The following is a 17246-nucleotide window of genomic DNA, read 5'->3' on the forward strand; positions in this document are numbered from 1 at the left end:
AGGAAAAATCTGTTCCCAGTAAATATACAGCGCACTGTTGAGCCTGGCCTTACTGGGCGGCTGGGTTACTGGGCGGCTGTCAGCAGCCTGACCCTTGGATCCTCTTTCCCCCGGTAGCTACACGTCCTGGCAGAGAGTGCGCGGTACCAAAGCGTCCGAGCCCGATGGGCTGTGCAAAGACCTAAGGGACAGCCTGTGGTCGCCTTTAACCGCTGAAGATGTCGGCGAGCCTGACCCCTGCCTTTAGCGAGAAACAGCCCCTGGCCTGCTTGAAATAACCGAGTGCCTGTTGCTGGCCAGACCCCGAGGACCGCGCGGTAGCGTGTCACCCGCTAACGTGACGGGAGGACGATGCCAAATAAGCCGGTCACCTTCAGTGACCTTGGCGAGGAGGCTTTCGGGAACGGGTGATCCCGCGGGAGTCCGGGGGCTAGGACAGGAGCAGCAAACGCCTTCTGAAGAGAAGTCAAGAAGCAGCAAAAAATCATTTTTAGTTATCAAGTTTAGTTAGTCCCTCGTTCCTGCGGGGTGCTGCGCCCCGGGCCGGCGCGCAGAAGGCGGGCAGAGCTCTCCCGGGCGCGGGCTGCCCGCGGTACCGGCTGCCGGCGCCTGGCCCGGCGCGGAGCCGCCCCTGCTCGGGGCAGCGCCGGGAGCCCGAGCGCCCCGGGCCCCCGCCCCTGCCCGCCCTGAGCCGGGACCCCGCCGCGGGCGCCCGGCCGAGGGGGGCCGGCCCGGCCCGGTCCCTCCCCGGGGCGGCTCCGCGCTCGGCCCCGCCCGCCCCCGCCGCGGCCCGCCCCGCCCCGCCGCCGCCGCCGCGCCGGGCTCCGAGGGGCGCGGGTAGGTGCGGGCGCCGCGGGCCGGGCCGCGCGGGGGCCCCGGGGAGGGACCGGGCCGGGCCGGGTGGGGTGGCGGCGGCCCCGGGCAGCAGCGCCGGGCGGGTCCGGGGCTCCGGAGCGAGCGGCTGCCGGGAGCCCTGCGGGGAGGGGGCGGCGGAGCCCTGCGGGGCCCCAGCGGGGCCCGGCTCCTCCGCCTCCTCCCCGAGCGGCGCAGCCCTCCCCGGCTGCCCCGGGCCGGGCCCCGGGAGGAGGCGGATCCCGGCGCCGGGCTGCGCCTCTTCCGCGGCGGGGGAGCGGGCAGAGGCGGTGAGGAGCCGGCGGCTCTGTCCGCTCGCTGGCCCGGCCTTCCCGGGGGGTCTGTGCAGGGGCCGGGCGCGCTGCGGGCAGCGGCGGAGGTGCCGGTGCCGGGATTCGTCCGCGTGCCCCGGGCTGCGTCCACCGGGCTGCCAGGCGGAGCGGGGCTGGCCCTGCGGAGCGGTGCCCCCGCAGGCAGGCTCCCCGGGCTGGAAGCACCGGAGTTACTGTGCTGCACGTCGTGGGCCCGTGTGCCCCGGGGCTGCGGAGCGCCAGAGGCGGGGGCTGGAGGCCCTGTGTCGCGGGCCAGCCCTCCTGCGGGCGCGGGAGACCTGGGGCCGTCGCAGCACCCGGTGCCTCTGCGGTCGGGTGTGCCTGTTTCTTGTTATCGGGGCCAGTGCTTAGGAGAGGCTTCATCTGCAGCCGAGACGGGGTTAGGAGTGGACTGTAGTGCTTTTCTCATCCGCAGGGCATTTGGCAGACCTCTGGCCAAGAGGCATGTGTCCCTCATCCAAGGACAGGGAAATAAGCAGCGTCTTGATCAAATGAGCTTTTGTTGAGGGGTCTGTTTTGTGCTTCTGCCAGTCATTGATGCAGGGAAGTAAGTTCAAGTCTTGGTTTCTGTTTGCTGGTCCGTGGCCTTTGAAAAGGAACAGCTCGGAGATGGCGATGGCATACAATGAGAGCTCAGTTGAGAGAAATTAAACCATAGTTTTTCCTCAAATTATGTAACGGGGTAGGCAGTGGGCGTAAAACGCTCTGTCAGATGTTTGTTCAGTAGGTGCACCGTACGTGGTGTGCCACAGAAGGAGATGAGTAAGCTTAACCCCGAACGAGGAGCTTTAGGGACTCGGGCAGGTGTTTTTGCACGGCGTGGAGCCGCTCCTCAGAGCGGTTTGGGACGGGGACAGGCTTTGAGGGGGACAGGGCTCGCGGTGAGGCGCGTGCCGGGGTCTTCACAGCACATCAGCCTGGGGGAGGTGGTGCGGAGAGAGCGGAAGCCGGGAAGGTCGGGGCTGGCCCTGGTGGCTCAGGCTGGTGGCACCCCTCTTCCCCGGAGGGGATTAAGAGGGGACACGGAGGTGCGGCAGAGGAGGAGCAGGGCCCGGCGGTGCTCCAGGCCTGCCCCGGCTGCTCGCTCGGGTACGAGCCTGCCTGGTGCCTGCTGCATGGCCTGGCTGCTCCCCGGCGCCTGGCCGCATCCTGCACCGCTCTGCCTGAAGCCAGTAGGCTTCAGGAGCCACCAGCCCGGCCCCCGCGTACCAGCTGGCCGCGAGAGAGGGGCGTGGGCAGTGAGAGCATCACGGGTGCGTCTGTACGGGCTCTGCCTGCGTACAGCACCCTGGGAAGGCAGAGACTGGGTCCTGCGCTGCCCCGAGGTTCCCCGTGCAAAACGGTACGCTGGCCGTGGCTAAGCGTGAATGCCCTCTGCCTTACTGGGAAAAGTCGTTCCACCTACTGTCTGCCTGTCTGTCTTACGCAGCTTTCCGGTTCCCTGTGCCGCCATCATGTCTCAGAGCCCCCCTGGCAGCTCTGTGGATGACAAGACCTTTCTCCTGGAGTACCGATGCCACCCCGTGCGGCCAGAGCCCCCCAGCCCGACCTCCCCGCCCGGGAAGCACAGCTCCGCCACGGCGCCCGCCGCCGCCTCGCTCTCAGCAATGGGCTCTCCCACCTCGGCCGAGCCCCGCCGCATCGTCCTCAGTACGGACAGCCCGGCCGCGCTGAAGGTGGGAACCCAGCAAATGATCCCTAAAAGCTTGGCTGTCTCCACCAAGACCAAGAACAACCCCTCCCGGCACCAGAGCTGTGGGGCATCTGGGTCGAGCCGGGAGCCCCTGGGCCCCAACCCGAAGCGGGCGTCCATCCCCAGCCTCTCCCTGGAGGCCGAGGTGGAGGATGACGGCGGGGGGACCCTCAAGCGCAACCTGAGGAACATGTCCTACCGCGCGGCCATGAAGGGCCTGGGCGCAGAGCCGGAGCCGGTGAGCACCGTCCCCTCGCTGAAGCCCGTGTCGGAGGAGGGCAGCGCCCTGCCTGCCCGCAGCCCCGGCAGGAACAAGGTGAGTTTTGCGCCCGCTGTTACCCGATTGCTGTCGGGCGAGGATCGAGCCCCCGCTTTCCCCGGTGCTGAGCTGCTGGCGGGGGGTCTGCAGAGCCCTTTTCCTGCAGCTCCTGGCAGTTACAGAGCTGTGTGAGCCCGGCGTGGAGCTGGCGGGGCTCGCTGAGCCTGGTGACGCGACTTGTGCCTTGGGAAGCCTGCACGTTACCAGCAGATGCTGCAGGTCCCCGGAGAGCCTGGAAATAGCGACATGGCTTTCGTGGGGAGTATAACTGGCTGCTCCGAGGTTCCCGCTTGTCAACAGGCGGCTGCGGGCATGTTTGCAGGGTGGGGTCGGCCGGGTGTGTGGCTCCGAGGTGCTGGTTGGTTGCGCACAACCGTGGGTGAAGCAGGTCTGGGGAAAAGGAGACTCCAGTGCAGGCAAAGTCCAGGTGTGAGACAGATAGATGTGAAAGGCAGCAGCATAACTACAAAATGGTTTAGATCGTGGCCCTGATAAGGCGAGGTGAAAGCTGAGTCACTTCGGTAAGGCAAACAAAAGCTCAGACAAAAATCGGGCTGAAAGAACAGGGTGATACTTGCTAACCGGCCGTGCAGGTAACTTCTCCCATTTCCTGAAGGAGCTCAGTGCTTCCCAGGGCCACAGAAATAACTGCAGCGCGTTCTCCCTTCTTCTTCTTGCAGAAGACCTTTGGGCGGAGGCGGGTGCAGAAGCGTGGCGGCTCGTTCAAGGACCGTGAGTGCTGCTTCCCGTCTTCCCGAGAGCGACAGCTCCGGCGTGCCCTCTGCCTCGCGGGGCACCGGGGCGCTTCCCAGCGAAGCAAATCCCTAGAAGTGCCACGCGTGCTGCTCTTGTCGCTGGCCTGGGGCCATTGCTTTTGCCTCCGCTTCCCCACCTGCAAGGGGAGCGTTGCAGCCCTGCTTTCCCGCTCCCCGGGGCGTGATGATGTGATGATGCCGTGCTCGCAGCTGCAGCGCTCCCAGCTTTGCTTGCTCCGGGCCAACACGGGAGGGCTGCCCGCGGCACGCTGGCTGCGGGAAGCTGTCGGGAGCGGAGCTGCTGGTTAACCGGTGCCGTGCAAAGTCCGACCTTGGCGGGGAGGTGCTGGCCCTGGCTTGCCGGCACTCGTGGCAGGGCTCTTGGCTGAGGGCGTGAGGCAGTGGTGGGAAGGGAAGCCCGTGGGCCGTAGCTGGGAGAGGCTTCGCTGACCTCTTGCCTTTTCCTCTGCAGAGCCCCGGCTGTATCAGGAAATCCGTGAGAGAGGTCTGAACTCCGTCAGCCATGAGTCAGACGAAGATTTGCTGGAGGAACCCATCCCAGAAGAGCCGTCCCCTCTGGATGCCACTATTGTGGTGCAGAGCTATCGCCCGGCGCCGGTGACCTGGAGCCAGCTCCCAGAGGTAGGGGCAGCAGCCCAGCCCGGAGGGTCCGAAAGGCCCCGCTTGCCCTCGCCACGGGCTGCTCCTGCGCTCACGCCACGTTGCAGCACAGCTGCGTGTATTTTAAAAGCCATCTGAGCTGCCGGACAAACCGTGAGTGGATAATTCTGCAGCACTAGTCTTCGCAATGGGATGTTCTGGGACCACCTGGCTGGGACATGCAGGTTCCTGCCCAGGCTCGTCGGGATGCCGGCGGAGCTGCTGCGGTCGGGCTTGTAGAGGTTCACCCGCAGAGGGGGGCAAGGCAGGCGCTCCCGCTGGGTGTTCCCTGCCGGCCCTTGGGGAGAACAATCTCCTCCTGCGGAGCGGCGTCTGCTCAGCGCCGGAGGGCGATGGGCCGTGGGGTGGGGGGTGATGGGCTGTGGGGCTGCGGGCGATGGGCTGTGGGGTGGGGGGTGATGGGCTGTGGGGCTGCGGGCGATGGGCCGTGGGGCGGGCGGAGCCCCTGGCCGCACTAGGTCATGCCAGGACCACCGGCCGCGGCTGATGCCGGCCTCCCTGCAGGTGCTGGAAGCGGGCATCCTGCAGAGGATCTCCCCCGAGGAGCGCAAACGGCAGGAGGTGAGAGGAGCCTCGGAGGTGCCCGGGAGCGCGGCGTGAACGGCGAAGGCAGCGGGGACGCGCGTGACTCTGTCCGGGACCCCCCGCGGGGGTGGGCTGGGAGCAGGGCTGCCTTCAGGCTCGGGTTCGGCTCCTGCGTGCGGGGTTTGTGGTGCGGCCGCTTCCAGCAGCGCTGGGACTGGGCAGCACTGGGAGGGCTCACCCGCACGTCTTGGAGGGGACGCGGGCAACTCCTTCGGGTGCTGATGGGAAATAGCTGCTGGAAGGGAAAACATCTTAGGGCTGCGTCTCACTAATGAGTGAAAGTCCTAACACATGCTGAGGTCATTGGTGGAGGGCAGGCAACGCATCAGATGAGGGAATGCCGTTCCGTTGGAGCTCATTCATTTCCAGTGGCTTCGTACCAAACCAAACGTAAATAAGATACGGCAAGTTTTAATTCACGGCCTTGCTTAGTCAATAATAATCCACTTGGTGTTGTTACATCCTCGCTGCCCTGCTTTTTCAGGCAATGTTTGAGATCATCACTTCCGAGTACTCCTACATACACAGCCTGAGTGTCCTGGTGTGCCAGTTCATGCGGTCGGAGGAGCTGAAGGAGACCATGACTCAGACGGAGCACCACCACCTCTTCTCCAACATCAGCGACATCCTGATGGTCGGCACCAGGCAAGTGGCAGCCATCGGCGTGGGGTGGGACCAGGCAGGCCTGGAGGACTCACTCTGGAGCTCCTTTTATTTGCCGTGTAAAAACAACCATCCCTTGGATTCGCTGAAGGTACCGACGCATCCCTCCTGTTGCCCTTTTCCTAGTGCCTCGTGTCGCGGCACGCTCCCCTGCAGCGTGCTGCGCCGGCTTCCTGCTGCCACGTGCTCGGGACCCGAATGTCTAGTTGAAGGGTCTGTTACCCTGACACCCAGTTTTTTAATGGGTTACAATGGTGGTGCTCAGTCGTGCAGCTGCAATTGGGCACCAAAACCTGGCTGAGCCCCTGTCCCCGTGCCTGGGACGCTCCTGTTTGCCCGGAAACTCCTCCTCGGGCGTCCCGGTGCTGCCGCGAAGGTGGTGCTCCCTTTGCCCCTGGGCTGGTGAGACGGGGCGGGCGGAGCCGGTAGCGCTGCGGCTCAGCCGCCTGGCTCCAGCCCGGCTGCGGCGCGGCCGAAAGCAGGGGCCGGCGAGGCAGGGGCGCGGGGCGGCTGAGCCGCAGCAAGCGGCCGCTTGTTCCGAAGCACGGGCGGGGGATCGCTCGGGTGCCGAAACTGAAACCGCGCCTTCAAAGAGCCAGTCTAAGCCTGGCCTTTGCGCCCTGGGAGGTGGGGAGCAAACACGTTGGGAGCTGGCACTCGAGGCGGCCGAGGAGCCGTGGCTGTGTGGGAGAGCAGCAGGAGGAGGGCGCAGGCGGGGCCGCGGCAGGCGTGGGAACTGCTGCAGGGGTGTCGAGGGCTTGCGGCTTCCCGCAGCCGGGCAGGAGCGGCCCCGATGGGGCAGAAGCAAATCCTCCGGGAGAGCTAAAGCGGAGGAGGGATCTCGTGTGGGAACGGAGGAAGCCTACGCACCTCCGGGCCGGGGAGTTTGAGCGCTGCATTCCCCGTCTCCGGAGCGGAGCTGCTGGGAGCCACGCCGGAGACGTGGGTGTCTCAGCTGTGCAGAGCTGACCCCGTGCAGAAGCGATCCAAGGCCTTGTGTCCTCTGGGAAAACTGGGGAGAAGTTGCAGTGGGAGCGTTGTTAAACATATATCTGTTCGGTTTGTTCGGCCCTAACGAGTTACGTAGTGAAGTTATTCGAAATTCTCTCCTTAGCTTCTTTGAAGACTTAGAGAAGCGATACCAGGAAAACCTCCTAATTCCTGACATCAGTGACATCGTGGAAGAACACGCCTCGAACCGCTTCAGCCCTTACGTCAGCTACTGCTCCAATGAAGTCTACCAGCAGAGGACACTTCAGAAGCTGCTGTGAGTACTGCTGTGCGCAGAGGAGAGGCTCGCAAGGGGTCTCTGGGCTGCGGGGACGCTAGCTGGCTGCAGACGGGACGGTGACTTGCAGGTGGCTCCCTCAGCCTGTGGTTGCATCCTTTTCCCGAAGGAAGGCTGTCCCCTTTCTGAGCAGAGTTCAACTTCTAGACCTCGGTGTGTCTGTGTCGGGCGATTAGGACGTGATTTGTGTTGTGCCGTGAGAAGGGCGAAGGAAGGGGATAGGTGGGGGTAATGCTACCACGTACTGAAGTCAGACGGGTCTTGCCAAGGTCAGAACACGTATGGGGTGTGTTAGGGCCATCTGTGGAGGCTGTTCATCTCCAGATCATACCGGTGGTACAGGTCAAGTTTGTGTCCGCTGTTGATCCATCTACGGCTTTACCCGCCTTTTGGTGGACTCGACGTCTCTGGGTGCTTTTACCTGCTGACGGATCAGTCCGTTTTCTGCCCCAGCTCTGTGCTCTGCGCTCGGCAGGCTGCCCTGGAGCACCGGAGGCAGTGCCGTCGCTGCGCTGCATTTCTCGTGCACGGAAAGCTACTGGAAAATCTTGATAACTGAAGAACAGAGTTAATGGAGATTTCTTGTCCTGTTCCAGAACCACAAACCCCTTATTTAAAGAGGCCTTGAAACAAATTGAAAGGAAACCAGAATGTGGAGGCCTGCCAATGATATCATTTCTCATTCTCCCTATGCAGAGGGTAACACGGCTTCCTCTGCTGTTAGATGTAAGTAAGTCACACGGTGGCATTGCTTGGCACCTCTGAAGAGGTGACTGTGTTATTCCTTTCTCCGGTTTGCTGAGCCCGGGACAGCCTTCTGCTTGGACTTCCATCCCTGGGAGCCGAGGCTGGGATGCCCAAGTCTTTAGTCAGGATTTAGATCCAGAGCGATCTGCTTTTAGCGGGTGTCAGATGTGCAGCTTAAAGCCCTGTGAATAACACCGCGTCTCGGCGCCATCCACCTGAGTGACGTGAGGTTCTTCCATGCCCCGTGCTGCGTCTGGATACCCAGGGTGGGGGGCACGAGCCTCCTGTTTGATTAACGGTCAGGCGGCCCAGGAAGGGAAAGCAGGCCTTGCACAAGCTTCTCTGAAATCTGGGACTTGTGGACCCAGCCGCTCTAAACAGCGAAGCTGCCGGACGTGGGATTTCTAGTAACTGCTCCCGGTCTGTAACGGGCTGCGGGAGTGAGGGCCAGGGGGGTGCCCGGTGCAGGGGGTGACAGTGATGGTCAGGCACGTATCTGATGTGAAAGCTCCAGCAGAAACCAGATTCACAGCTACCAGCGCTGTTAGACCTCGCTTTGAGCGCGAGCCTGCCCCGCTGCCAGGCTGACCGCTGGGAACGGCTCGAGCACGTGTCGCATCCTGAAATCCCAGGTTGATGCACAGTTCTGTGTCTTGCAATGCCACTAAAGCGTCTTATCTTGACATTCTAGACTGTCTGTCAAAAAACAAAAGCAGGCACTGCAGCGTACGGAGCTGCCAGCAGAGCTCTGAAAGCCATCAGCAAGGTGAGGCCCAGCTGCCAGCTCTCCACCTTTCCTCCTTCCAGCGCACCGTTCCATCACTCTGGCCCCGAGCCTGCCGTTCTGGCCTCTGGTTTTCCTTCTTACATCAGTTCACCTGAGATTTCTCTGCTCCGAATAGCTGCTGGGTGTGCACGTCTTCTCTCTTGCTCACCTTTTTCACCTGATCTTGGTTTTTTTCCTTTTTCTTGTCGTCTTTTCTTCTTTCCTCTTTGGCCCATCTTTTGTCCTTCCCTTCAGTGTCGTCTTCTCCATTCGTGCTCTCCCTCCTCAGAACCTCCCTCGAGGCGATAGCGAGCTGCGACACTTACTTGCCTCGGTTTTTGGAGATTTAGGCAAAGAGCAGTAAACAAAGCAAAGAGCGAGGGGTAGAGGCGCGCAGGAACGGCGGGAGCAGTGGCACTCGTGAGCCGTGCGCTGTTCGTGCTCCCGTGTCTCACCTGCCTTCCCCCCGGCTGTCATTCGCACAAGGCGATGCGCCACGGAGATTACAGCCACCAAAGCGGCGGTGGCAGCCCTTCCTTTTGTCCCTTCCTTTTGTCCCTTCCTTAAAGACCCGCTCTTGGCAACGCGCTCCTGCCGCCCGTGGTCTGTCCCGCTTGCTCCTCTGGCAGGGGAACAAAATGCACGACCCCCGGGCGGGCCCCGCGGGACCGCCGGTGCTTCCCCGGTCGGAGGGGCATCTGGCAGAGGTGCGTCCGCTCGGGAGGGACAACGCCAGGGCGTGGTGTTGCTTCAGCTGCCTGCGGAAGGGTTCTGTCCTCCCCTCTAACTGCGATCGTTCGTCCTCCTGTCTTAACCTCCTCTTTTCAGATGATTAATTCTTCCTCTTCGTGTTGCTCCTCGGTGAAGCTCGGTTTTGGTGCGGTTTCACTTTGGTCCTTCTTCAGGCAGAGGAAAGGTGCCGTCTCTCTCCTGGAGCGCTCTCGTGGCAGGAGAACCTCCAGCTGCCTTTCCCCAAACCTGGCTTGAAACCTGTGTCGGGACTTGGCTTCCCTTGTGGTGTTTTTTTCTTTTTCTAGCTGGTTAAGAACTGCAATGAGGGAGCTCGTGCTATGGAGAGGACAGAGCAGATGTACACCCTGCAGAAACAGCTGGAATTTGGAAAGAAGAAGGTGAGGACTTGTGGCAGTGGCGGAAAAAAAAAAATCTTCTGGGGTGTGGTATAGAGTAGCCCATCTCAGGCGTGTCAGGCCTGTCCTGGGAACCCTTCCAGGGAGCCTCGACCAGCTGGAGCATCACTGCTGCCACCAGCAGCGTCGCTGCTTCATGCCCAGGGTCACCATTTTTTTCCTGCTGTTCTGACTTAAATATAAGTTTCTGGGCACTCGCCCTGCCAGCTTGGAGGGTTCAGGAGAGTAGTCCTGGGTAATCCCCGCTCCCTCACGACCCCCCACTTTCTCCTCTGCCTCGCTCTGTGCTTTCACCCGGTGAAAGCCGGACTTGCCCTTGACAGGAGGAGGTTTTCCCTGGGTGGAGCAGCGGGCAGCGACGCCTGCTCTTGCTGTCTTGTACCAGACAGACACGGGGCTTCATCTGTTTGTAAGCGCTGTCGGGTGCGGGCAGCTTTCTAAAGGGCCGTAGGGAAGCCTCGACATTGAGCCCCGCTGCTGCGGTTCAGGGCGTGCTGGAGCGGGGGGTACGGCTGCTCCGCTTCCCCGCCTGCCTCCTGGAAAAGATGTTTAAAAGCGCGCAACGTGTCCGTGCCGACTGACCCCAGCGTCCGCTGCGAGTTCGAATGCGGCTTCTTGGCGTGATTTCGCCTGCTGCTCGTGAGACAGGTAGTCAGTCAGACTTCCTCTGGATCTGTTTCAGCCTTTGCCGCTGATTTCTGCTTCCCGCTGGCTGCTGAAGCGGGGGGAGCTGTACCTGCTGCTGTCGGAAGAGGCGGGCATCTTCCGCCGAGGCGCCGGCAGGCTCTGCTACCTCTTCTTGTTCAACGACGTCCTGATCATAACCAAGAAGAAGAGGTAAGGCTGGGGGGGACCCCTTCCTTTCCCTACATAACAGCTAGGGGAATTAAAATCTCAATTTCCCAAGCAGCATGTAGCCTAAGAAATTCTCAAGATTTCCCTGCTTTGACCGTTATTGAAGTGTCCCTTGCTAGAAGGGAAGCGCCCAGCTCCGCAGCCCTTGGCCCCGCTTCTGTTTGTGGGTGGCCGGCAAGTCCGCAGAGCCGTGTCCCACCCCTGGGCATCAGCTCGTGTCCTGGCCCTGACAGTCACTTCGGCGATGCCCGCTGAACTTCCCCCACCGGGGCTCTGAGCCGGCGCCGGGAGGCAGCTCGGTCCCCGCCGGCGGCATCCGCTCTGCGGCTGCCCGCGGCTGAGGTGCCGATCCCATCTTTGCTGTAGCGAGGAGAGCTACGCCGTCATGAACTACGCCACGCTGGACCAGGTCACGGTGGAGAAGATCGAGAACGCGGACCCCCCTTCCCCTCCTCCCAGCAAGAGCGGGAGTGGTGGCGCGGCCCGCGGCGCGGCCGGCGGGCACCTGCTGCGCGTGGTGATGGAGAAGGACAGCGAGGGCAGGCGGGAGGAGATCGTGCTGTCGGCAGAGACGCTGTGAGTGGCCCGGTGGGATTTCACAGGGTGCACGTTCTTGCTTGTGGGATAAACCGGTGCCCTGGAAATCCCCCTGAGGCTCCTGTGAAGCCCCCTTCCCCTCCCACGCCTCCTCCCAGAAAGGGGGATCTGTGCGGGCTTGTCCCCTTGCCCTGTTTCCTTCTCCTCTTCGTTTTCCCTTATAATTCCCATATAATGCTTCCCCTGCGCGCATTAAGCAAAGCTGCTGGGCGATGTGTACCGCTTGTGAAGTATCTTCGCGTTGCGTGCTCTGAATGTGATGTTTGCTTCGTCTGCCTTCCCTTGAAAGCCTTCATCTTTCCTGCTGGGATTTCCCAGCAACACCGATGCTGCCTCTAAGGCTTTCTCTGGGCTTTCCCTCTGCCAGGAGTGACCGGGCCCGGTGGATTGCTGCGCTGATGCACAGAGAAAAGGAAAAGCCTGACACCACTCCTAAAGGAGGTACCGGCATGCTGGAGGTCAGGCCTGGCTGTGCGGGGATTAGCGGTTGCACCAGAGCCTGAGCATTTGCAGGCACGGGTTTTTACCCTGTTCTTATCCGCTCCTGCTGGAGAAGGGGCTGAGGACATGTGTCGATGGAGAGGAGAACTCGGGGTACCACACCTTGCTCGTTAGGAGTTGCCTCCCATTAAGTTATCGGTCACAATAAACCTTAGATACATTTCTTAGGAGGCACAGTGACATTCCAGGAACGCCTCAGGCTGTCCGTAAGAAGAGATTTGGCTTCCCCTTCCTGTGTGCTTGGAGGGGGCAGCGGGAGAGATGAGGGGCAGGAGGGGAACGGAGCACGACTTGCCGTGGAGCCCCAGAGGGGTGGGCGGCCGGGCCGGGCTGGAGCAGCTTGCCCAGCACCGGGGGGTACCGGCCACGCGTGCCGGGCTGCGGCTCCCGGCCGTGCCTTCTCACTGGGTCCCTGCTGTCCGCTGTCCTCCGCAGATCTGAGCCAAGTGGAGATAACCCGCGCGTACCTGGCCAAACAGGCGGACGAGATTTCCCTGCAGCAGGCTGACGTTGTGCTGGTGTTGGGTGGAGAGGATGGTGAGTGTCAGCGAGCGGGGAGCTGTGGCCGGGGAAAGCTTATCTTGGGCAGAGCTATGGTGGGGGGAAAAGCTTCAGTGATCCCAGTGAACTGGGATTTTAGCAATTTTCGGAAGCTTCCAGGAAGCCACTGGCAGGGTCCCTGTCGCTGGCCGGTGCTGTGGCCCAGCAGATGGCAGCGGGTCCCCGGAGGCTGACGGAGGTGGCACTGCCACGGGCGGCTGCTGCGTCGCTCACCGGTGATGCTGTACGCAGGCTGTGGCTGGCAGCCGGCAGCAGAGACCTCAGAAGCGAGAGCAACAACCCCAGAACAGGCAGTAAATGAGAAACCTCCTCCCCTGCAAAGCTTTCCGGGGACACCTCTAGCTGGCAGCCCGGTGGGAAGGGGAGCGGGCCAGCCTTCCACGCACGTCCCCAGGAGCAGTGGCCCTTCCTCCTTGCGTGACCAGCTCTGTTCTTCTCCTAGGCTGGTGCTGGGGCGAGAGGCTGAGGGATGGTGAACGGGGCTGGTTTCCCCAGTCCTGCGCTCGGCAGATCACCAGCCGCGCGGCGGTGGAGTGCAACGTCCGCCGGATGGAGCGGCTGCGGATAGAGACCAACGTGTAGGGCTTACGGCCAAGGAAAGATGCCTCTGTCGTGACTTATTTCAGGGGTCGTCAAACCTCTGTGGACTGAGCCCATAGCGAGAAGGGAGCGGGAGATCCTTTCTTCTTGGATTTCGTTTGTCTTGAGCAGTCACAGGCGGCAGATCTTACCGTTCAGCTAATTGATGTGAGACCTGGCATCCGAGCCTCCTGGCCAACACTAGCATTAATGACCTGGAACAGGCTTCAAGAAGCAGCCAAGGTGTTGGCTCCAGTTGAAAAGGCTGCGGCTCTGTTCCAGGCTCTGTGAAGTGGCTCGTGCTGCCATCTCTTTCCCTGCTGGCATCTGGGCCATTGCCTCGTGGCAGCGGCTGCACACCTTGCGTGGGAAGACCGGGGCGTGGGGAGAGCATACCTGAATCGAGAATTTTTAAGAACTTAAATCTGTGTGCTAGGCTTATTCCTTGACCCAATTTTTTTCCCTCCTGTTTCTTTTTTATTCTTTCTTTTCTTCCCCCCCACAATTATTCTTGGTTCTTTTGAACACAACTGTGACCTCGGCAGGGGTGATTAATGTGACCCACCCACCGCCTTTCGGTCACTTGCCAAAATAGCAGGTGCCGGAGGCTGGTGCCGTCGGAGTTGTTCTCATGGAGTCAGCTCTAGGGCCAGGAAGGGGATGCCCCAGCCCGAGGGAAGCGATGTGCAAGTCGGACCAGACAAGCCAGCCAGGAGCACGAAGAAGGTCAATGCTGCAGCTCCCGCTGCCTTTCCCATCTCCCAGGGCGGGCAGGGGGCTGTGCCCAGGCAGAAGGGGGGAGGGACGTAGTCACGGAGGTTCAAACCCCATCCTTCGCGATGCGGAGCGGTCCCCTCTCCTCCCCTTCTCCTCCAGAATTAGCACCGACAAGTGACTAACGAAGAGGGCCGAGGCGAGGCAGTTCTTTTGTCATAGCTGAGCATCTGGGTTTTTCATGAGTCAAATGTTTAATGCCGTAGGGCCCTGGGGGTGGTGGCAGGAGAGGGCGGCTCTGCCGGCTGGTCTGCCGTCCTCAGCCATCGCGCCTTGTGCAGGGGAGACGGCGGCGACGATTTTGGGGTGAGGCAGCTCTGCATGCTGTCTGGGTTTGGCTTCACAGGGGCAGTTGTAACGTGTCTGTTTAATTAAACCGTTAAAGGATTAATTGGATTAAGAATAAATTCATGGATCCCAAGGAAACACGTGTTCTCCTTGCCCAAAAAGCAACGGCGTGCAGCGTCAGCAGCTCAGTCCCTGGGTCTAAGCTGTTAGTGGGGCCGGGCGTCCCTGAGCGTGACAGCTCGGGGTCAGACTGACGCCAAGGAGCCAGGCTTCCCCATCACAAACTCTAAAAAGAAAGCTTCAGTCTGATGGCAGCATCCTTCTGGCCCCTGCTTGTTCTCGACGCATGCACATCTCGGGAACAATCCTTCAGAATAGCTCACTAAAAATCTGCTGTCGGTTGCAGCACATTTCAAATGTAAGTGACTGAGAGAGACCAGAGAAACAGAAACTCAGTGAGGCTTTCTGTTTATTTCTCTTAACTGTGGAAGAATTAAAATTTTTCATCAGTGCTAAATTAGAGGAGATGGGATCCAAAAAGAGAGACACGAGCTGCATGAAAACGGGAAGCAAAGAAACTGTATTAAGAAATACGAACAGGAAAAAAATCATGATATAAAAAAGTATCAGTACAGAGTTGCTGCGGTCCCCTGCTCAGACGTACGGTTTACTCCGGAGCTGCAGCTCAGGCTTTCACGCTGTAACGGGACAGGACCGATCCATCCCGATGCTTAAGGCTGGGCTAGGTTTGAGTGCCCTCCTGGAGCAGGGCCATCGGGGCCGAGGGCTTCTCTGCACCTCAGTCCCGGCAGATGGCAGGGGCTGCCGGTGGGACACGCGGCACGGTGGCATCGCTTGCCGGCACGGTGGCATCGCTTGCCGGCCCCCACAGCTGCACCCGACGGCTCCCGGGTCGTTAGCCGGCACTTTGCTCGCCCTGTGCTGGGTGGAAGGGCGCGTGGGGAGGGGCTGCTCGCTTTCTGGTGGAGGCTGCGTTTGCTTTCCAACCGGCCAAGGAAACCTTCGTCTAATCATAGAATCATTAAGGTTGGAAAAGACCTCTAAGATCATCTAGTCCAACCGTCAACCCAACTCCTCCATGCCTACTAACCCATGTCCCGCAGTGCCACGTCTCCACGTTTTTTGAACTCCTCCAGGGATGGTGACTCCACCACCTCTCTGGGCAGCCTGTTCCAATGCTTGGCCACCCTTTCAGTAAAGAAATTGTTCCTAATATCCAATCTAAACCTCTCCTGATGCAACTTGAGGCCATTTCCTCTCGTCCTATCGCTAGTTACTTGGGAGAAGAGACCGACACGCACACGGTGGTAAGGCAACGGTCACTTAAAGGCAAATGTAACAAAAGATATGATTGTCTGGAGAATCGGCAGCAAGACGAGCAGGATTGATCAGGGTCATTTGGCACATGGACAAAATCTTCCTACTCCCTGGTTATCAATCATACAACATACAACCTTAATTACACAATTTTGGTCCTTCACTACATACTTATATTAACATTATTTCTTCACAATAATGATATCTAATGCAAAAAATACTGTTAAGGAAGAAATAAAATAAGAAAAGAATTAGCAAAAAATTACAAGTTATATACAGATTAAAATAAATTCCATCAGGAAAAGAAACAATTCTTTTATTATTTTCAGTTGGCCCCCGTGGGAATAATTTAAAGGCCAAGCGCCTGGGCAGGGCTGTACTGCAGCAGCAGCAGAGGCGATGTGCTGGGACGGGAGCGCCCGTCTCCTTCGCAGAGACTGGTTCCTTGTGGCAGGGCCAGCTCTCGGGCTCCATCCACCACGAGCTTTGTGCCAAGCGATGACGGGGCCTGGCTCAGGAGGGCTGTTGGTCCGGTAGCCCCGGGCCCTCGCCGGGGCGATGGCGTTCCCCGCTGCTGCAGGTGGCAGCCGAGGCTTTGCCGTGACTCCGCGCTTGCTGCCGAGGCAGGAACTGCCTGCAGCTCTGCAGCTTCCTGGCTGGTCCCCCTGCCTCCATCCCCTTCCAGCTCCCGGGTTCAACTGGGATGGAAAAAATAACGCAGGGCCCAGGGCTGGGGCGAGAACGCTTAAATAGGGATTTGCATTTATCGGACCAAGAGCTTTGTGTCTATCCACACAGTAGCTCTGATTATTACACCTTGCTTTTTAGTGGAGCAAACAACATGGGCAGCTCAAGTGGGCTGACATACTCCCGGTATGAAAACCCGGCTCCTGACCCCCTGCAGAGCTTGTCGAGAGCAGACTGCGCTGTCGCAAAGAAGCCGTTGCCCGTCGCTGGAAATGTAAACCGGGGCACTTGACTCGTGCTGAGAGCGAGCGTTGGGCTGTGGGCACTGGCTCCGCAGAGGCGGCGTGGTAAGCGCTAGAGCCCAACGTCTTGCCCCCATGGCAAATGATAATTTACAGTAAAAGACCATTACAAATTCAAATTAAAAAAAGAAATTCAAGTGAGGTGGTACTTCTAGAGGAGGCGTGATCTCAGGAGAGCTGGGCACCCTCAGCCATCAGTTCTGACAACGCTGTTGTACAGCTTCCCATAAATATCGTTGCATAAATACCTATTTTGGACCATAATTTCAGCCCCCTCCCCAAGCCCAGCACCCAAAAGATCAAGGCCAGCAATTTGCCACGAGCTATCGAAGTCCGCTGAGCAGAAGCGACCGCTTCCGAACTGTTCCTTCTGCTGTCTGGCCGAGGGCGCGCGCCGGTGTCGGCGTGCCCGCTCTCGCGGCGTGCCCGGAGGCCAGCCCGTGCCACCGTGGTGAACTGGTTACGCTCGGCGCTTCAGCCTCGCTCAGACAACTCCAAAAGCAGCGGCATAGTCTGTCGGGCAATGACAACCGCTCATGTGGCTTGTAAACAAGTTTGTTAAATAGATGGTTGGCGTCTTCAGGTGGCTGCTTGGTCACACCGAGGGAGCGCTCCCAGCAGCTGCAGGACCTAGTGCTTGACCGGCCGGAGCCTGCCCTGGGGCGGACGTGACCCGGCGGGTGCCGGGGGCTGCACAGCTGGAAGGGAAGCCGGCACAGGTCAGTCCTCGCTGTGTGCACCGGGTGGGCTGTGGTCGGGCCGTGGCTCGGGAGGGGAGATGCTACGGGGCTGACCCCCCGGCTCCCGGCCAGGGGAAGGCATGAGCTGGGAGCGCCGGCCCCCCCGTTCTGCGCCCACAGCCTGTTGCTTCACCCTGTTGCTTCACCCTGGAGCAGCATTTTTAGATTGCTGCCTGCAGCCGTGGCGTGCAATAG

General features: G+C 60.4%; 2 protein-coding genes across 7 annotated transcripts in view; one reads left to right on the plus strand and one right to left on the minus strand.

Moving 5' to 3' along the window:
• The first annotated feature begins 792 nt into the window (after window positions 1-792).
• On the plus strand, window positions 793-14089 carry ARHGEF16 (Rho guanine nucleotide exchange factor 16). Of its 5 annotated transcripts, none has more exons than XM_075520436.1 (15): window positions 793-837; window positions 2614-3193; window positions 3877-3928; window positions 4424-4593; window positions 5137-5193; window positions 5702-5862; window positions 6995-7147; window positions 7765-7894; window positions 8607-8681; window positions 9719-9811; window positions 10512-10666; window positions 11051-11260; window positions 11649-11722; window positions 12218-12319; window positions 12786-14088. In XM_075520436.1, the coding sequence occupies exons 2-15, from the start codon at window positions 2639-2641 to the stop codon at window positions 12923-12925; spliced, it is 2127 nt and encodes a 708-aa protein (XP_075376551.1). In that variant the 5' UTR covers window positions 793-837; window positions 2614-2638; the 3' UTR covers window positions 12926-14088. The 5 variants fall into 5 exon arrangements, with proteins under 5 accessions (XP_075376551.1, XP_075376548.1, XP_075376550.1 ...); XM_075520433.1 differs by lacking the exon at window positions 793-837 and adding an exon at window positions 1530-2526 and having other exon boundaries at window positions 12786-14089; XM_075520437.1 differs by lacking the exon at window positions 793-837 and adding an exon at window positions 2412-2437.
• Window positions 14090-15324: 1235 nt separating this feature from the next.
• Window positions 15325-17246, minus strand: part of MEGF6 (multiple EGF like domains 6) — a 51848-nt gene continuing 49926 nt past the window's right edge. For both annotated transcript variants that reach the window (XM_075520432.1, XM_075520431.1), the window contains one exon: window positions 15325-17009. In XM_075520432.1, coding sequence (XP_075376547.1) covers window positions 16942-17009 — 68 coding nt within the window. In that variant the 3' untranslated portion in view covers window positions 15325-16941. The remainder of the gene's footprint in view (window positions 17010-17246) is intronic.

Source organism: Mycteria americana, chromosome 18, assembly GCF_035582795.1.
Source record: "Mycteria americana isolate JAX WOST 10 ecotype Jacksonville Zoo and Gardens chromosome 18, USCA_MyAme_1.0, whole genome shotgun sequence".
Lineage (NCBI taxonomy): Eukaryota > Metazoa > Chordata > Aves > Ciconiiformes > Ciconiidae > Mycteria > Mycteria americana.

Excerpts from the sequence above, each read along its gene's own strand:
- ARHGEF16 (XM_075520433.1), top strand. The coding sequence starts at position 1,943 with ATGAGTAAGCTTAACCCCGAACGAGGAGCTTTAGGGACTCGGGCAGGT. Across the intron at positions 9,812-10,511 it reads TGGAATTTGGAAAGAAGAAG|CCTTTGCCGCTGATTTCTGC; the intron begins GTGAGGACTTGT and ends GATCTGTTTCAG. Across the intron at positions 10,667-11,050 it reads ATCATAACCAAGAAGAAGAG|CGAGGAGAGCTACGCCGTCA; the intron begins GTAAGGCTGGGG and ends TCTTTGCTGTAG.